This window comes from Panicum virgatum, chromosome 6K (assembly GCF_016808335.1).
Source record: "Panicum virgatum strain AP13 chromosome 6K, P.virgatum_v5, whole genome shotgun sequence".
Taxonomy (NCBI): domain Eukaryota; kingdom Viridiplantae; phylum Streptophyta; class Magnoliopsida; order Poales; family Poaceae; genus Panicum; species Panicum virgatum.
Window position 1 is genome coordinate 35,441,272 of NC_053141.1, and position 4,750 is coordinate 35,446,021.

Here is a 4,750-nt window from a genome sequence, read left to right on the forward strand (position 1 = left end):
ATGCTACTTGCTGCTGGCTGCTTGCTATGTGCTAGTGCAATGTGCTCTGCTCAGTGCTCTGTTTTTTGAACTCATGTAGCTTGCTGCTTGGGACAAGAAGAAAAGAGAAGTCAGGCTCAGGCCATCAAGAAGGTATTTCAGTTGATCCACATCCATATTTATTCAATTAATCATATTACAAAAATATTTAACTTGCTGTTACAAGGAACAAGGGCAACTGGAAGTAGGAGGATGTCTGCTACATGGGCTCCAAAACTTGCAGCAACAAGGTATGTTTCTATCACTCCATCTAGGTTAAGATATGTGTATGGCGTCGCCTCGCCGCACGCCATACTCGCCTAGGCGTCTGGAAGGGGGTGAGTCGCCTCGCCTCGCCTTACCGCCGTAAAAACCATGGACACCATGTTTTGCTATTAGGGTCGATCATGCTTCAACAGCTAGTGTATATTGTGTGCATCAGCACTGCGATTTTCATCCGTTGTATGGTTCCACCAGCTGAGTCGCTTTACGCATGTGTAATGTCATAGATTTGGATCTTGAACTTTCATCATAATGTCTGATGCTTGCAAGACTCTTCTGCTAAGGTGAGCGCTTAACCCCTGTGGCTTTGCTCGGTTTTGTAACGTTCCAAGCTAGTTAATCAGTCTTATGTGCGCCATGGGTAACCTGCGGAAAGTGCCGTGATCCTGTCTAAAGCCAGATGATCTCATAGCAAGACATCAGAGCTATGTGCCAACATCACAATATGTTGGAAATGTGCGTGATTTGTTGAAAATACGCCAACTCATGCCCAGGGTTCACAATTTCGTTTTCACTGTAGCGAATTTCGTTTTTTTGACTAAAGTTTGACTTTTATATTTTTGAATTTGAAACCGAAATCACAAACTTTCCGGACCGAAATTTGTTTCCCGGTGTTCACCGAAAACGAAAAAAATCACCGAAATTCGGTAATTTCCCGCCGAAATTGTTAACCTTGGGTGGAGGTGGCCGATCAGCGGCAGCGACGACGGGGGCGACGGCGGGAGCGGCTTGCCTCTCCGGCGGTTCTTGACGACGCAGAGGAAGACGATGATGATAAGCACGCCGGCAGCGGCGAGCACGTAAGGAGACATCATCTGCCTTCCTGCAGCTCTGCCGATCAACGCAACGCTGAAGAGCCTCCCTTGCTGATTGCGCGCTGAAGTGTTGGATTTAGCGACGGGTCGCTGCGGATGCGGAACAACCATCATTTTTTTTTTATTTTTTTATTTGTTTCCTATATATACTATTGTTTTAGATGTGACAAATCATCCTCTGGTTTTGGATCGATCCGAGAAGTCGTGTGGTGAGCCAACCTGCGAAGAATTTTTGACACGGAAATATTAGGCTCGTGTTGCATGATTATATTGGTCCAGATATTTTGGTATCACGTTGCTACCATGTTTTTTTTTGCGAGTGTTGCTACCATGTTTAACTGTGAGTTGTTCAAACGAATAACCTTTAGATGGGTTTCTTGCGGTTCAATTTTTTTTAAAGAAACTCCAATTACACTACGGGAAAACGTAGCAAACAATCTTTTTGCCAAGAAATACTCGGCAAAATCGGCAAATAGGGCCTTTGCCAAGTGTATTTTTTTACACTCGGCAAAATATACTTTTTCCGAGTGCTTGAAATTCAACACTCGGCAAAAAGTTTGTTTGCCGATTGTTAGACAAAAGGCACTCGGCAAAAAGAACTTTGCCGAGTGTTGGAAAAAAGCACTCGGCAAATGACAATTTTAAAGCAGTAAATTAATTCAGATGAAAAAGTGTTCAACTCCAAAGTTGTATAACTTTTTAAAATCTACAACTTTTATTTTGATCATTTCTTCATTCGACAAAGTGACAGCAACGTTGTTCATTAAAAAAAAGTTGCTAAAAAAAACACTACACAGCACGGGAGAATGGAGCAAGCAGACCTTAAAGTATCTACAACACGGGAGAAGCGAAAAAATTACCTGGCTCCACCTCATCGGCCCCCATCACGCACCGCTCCCTGCACGAGCTGTACCTCCGCTACGGCGGCGGCGGCGGCCTCCTCCTCCTGCAGCTCGGGCGCCGGCGGACGCTGGTGGTGTCCACGGCCGCGGCCGCCGCGGACCTGTTCGGGAACCACGACCTCGCCTTCGCCTCCCGCCCACGCAGCGTGGCGGCGGACAGGCTGATGTACGGCTGCAGGAACGTGTCGTTCGCGCCGTACGGCGAGGACTGGCGCCGGAGCAAGAAGGCCGCCGTCGTCCACCTCCTCTCCCCGCGCCGCGTGGCGTCGTTCGCGCCCGTGCGCGCCGCCGAGGCGGCCGCGCTCGTCGCGCGGGCCCGACGCGCCGCCGAGGCCCGGGAGGCCGTGGAGCTGAGGGAGCTCCTGTACGGCTACACCAACGCGGTGGTCACCCGAGCGGCGACCGGCGCCGCGGGGGCGACGGTGGAGAGGCTGAAGCAGCTGATTGGGAGTACCGCGCCGCTGGTGGCGGGCCTCCAGCCGGAGGACGTGCTGCCGGACGCGCCGGCGAGGTTCGTGAGGTGGGCGACGGGCCTGGACAAGATGCTCGACGACAGGGCCGAGGCCTGGTATAGGTTCCTGTCCGAGATACTGGCCGCGCACCAGGAGAAGGGTGCCGGCAGTGCCGGGGAGGAGGAGGATGAGGACTTCTTGGACGTCCTGCTTCGGCTGAGGCGGGAAAGCGCCGACGGGCTCGAGTTCACAGGTGATCGCATCAAAGCCATGGTTAAGGTCATCTTCGCAGAAATGGTCTTGAAATTTCCCAAGAAATGTCTAGTGAACTTGTTCTCCTGATGCTCGATCGATTCTTGCGTCTGCAGGACATGATCGCCGCCGGGACTGGAACATCATCGGAAACGCTGCAATGGACCATGGCAGAGCTCGTCGCCAACCCGCGGGTGATGGCCAAGCTACAAGACGAGATCGCGCGGGTCGCCGGCGCCGCCGCCGATGAGGCTGCCATCACGGAAGCGGACCTGAGCAAGATGGAATACCTGAAGGCAGTGTTCAAGGAGGTGCTCCGGCTCCACCCGCCGTCGCCGCTTCTGGTCCCACACGAGTCGACGACGCCCGCGGTGGTTCGCGGCTACGAGATCCCGGCCAGGACCGTGCTCTTCGTCAACGTGTGGGCGATCGGGCGGGACCCCACGGCGTGGGACGCGCCGGAGGAGTTCCGGCCGGAGCGGTTCGTGGGCGGCGGCCCGGCGGCGGACTTCAGGGGCACGGACTACCAGTTCATCCCGTTCGGCGCCGGCCGGAGGATGTGCCCCGGCATCAACTTCGCGCTGCCGGTGGTGGAGCTCGCGCTCGCCAGCCTCCTGCGCCACTTCGACTGGGAGCTCTCCACCGGCATGTGCCCGGCGGACGTCGACACGAGCGAGGCGCCGGGGCTGACGATGCCGCCGCGGGTTCCACTTGTCCTAGTCCCCAGGTGCAAGACGCTCGCTCAGCCTGCGAATTGAAGTAGGAAATCGATGTGCCTCCAACTCCATTCCAGCAAATCCCCTCCATGGGAATTGGAAACCGTGGTTTGTGTGTGAAGTTGCAGTGGTGGATCAATTATACGAACCCACGCTCTATAGTACGTGTGTTGTACTATACAGTATGAATGTAGTATATGTGTATGTGAAAACAATTTAAACATATGTTTTGCGATTATGTTATTTTTGATCATTTGAAATAGCACTTGAGATATGTGAAATATATCTTCTGTGAGTAAGTATAGATATATAATTATATTTTCAAAGAAAAAATAAAAAATAAATACATAATTGTAGGTGCTGGTGTTGGGGTCCTCACTCCTATAAATGATTTTCAAGGGCGAATGAGGATATCACTTACTCTACAAATCGGTTCCAATTATTAATATAAAAGAATGACATACCTCATATATAGAGTTACAAGTGACTATGTAGGATGATGGAGGAGGGGCTTGAAGTAAACGGTTCGAACCCGTTAACCTAAGTGTGCGCGTTACCCGCTTCTACAAATAGCCGTTTATAGCTGCAAAAAGTACAAGCGGATATTGCGTCCGGCCCTGCAAATGCGGCTTCAACCGGCCCCTAGAAACCATTTTTTGCTAGTTTAATGGGGGTGAGGGGGTAAAAAAGTCTTTTAAATAGAGGAGATTGGGGAGGGAAAAGCATGCGGCGGCTAGCGCTAACTGCATGGTATCATGGCAATCTGCGTGTGTCCATTAGAATGAGTTGATTTAGCAATAAAAAAATAGAAGAACAAAATACAAGTTTGCTTTTAAAGTTTTTACACAAGATTCACACACGACCAAATTAAACTCCGATCGATGCAACAATTAATGTATGGCAATGATAAACGACTGGGATAAAGTGAGTAACCAACAACAGCGTGGCGACAATTAATATCTCTAATTCATCTTTTCGCATGACAGCTGGCTGGATAGAAATCCTATCGCGATATATATCCTCACCTGGAACAAGTCTACCGCCATAAAAAAAAGTCCCCCCCCCACCCCCGCGCTCTCCCAGGCGACACGGGGGCGCCGCTCGCGCCGCCGGCTGTCCCCCACCTTTGGCCGCCTCCGGTGGCCGCCGCCGCCGCCGGTGACCGTCCAGGCGGTGGCGGCGGCCCGCGGCTGAATCAAAGTCGGCCCAGCTCGCCCTCCTCTTCCTCTTCCCTAGGTCTTCCGCCACCCAGACTTCTGACCTCGCTGCTCCTTCGCCGTCGCCGGCCTCCTGGGCCGGATCCGGCCTTTCCC

General features: G+C 52.0%; 1 protein-coding gene across 1 annotated transcript; it reads left to right on the top strand.

Moving 5' to 3' along the window:
- The first annotated feature begins 657 nt into the window (after positions 1-657).
- On the top strand, positions 658-3,654 carry LOC120713433 (cytochrome P450 71A1-like). The gene is made up of 3 exons (XM_039999397.1): positions 658-661; positions 1,964-2,748; positions 2,838-3,654. Exons 1-3 carry the CDS (start codon positions 658-660, stop codon positions 3,477-3,479), a joined length of 1,431 nt encoding a protein of 476 aa, XP_039855331.1. The 3' UTR covers positions 3,480-3,654.
- Positions 3,655-4,750: the final 1,096 nt, after the last annotated feature.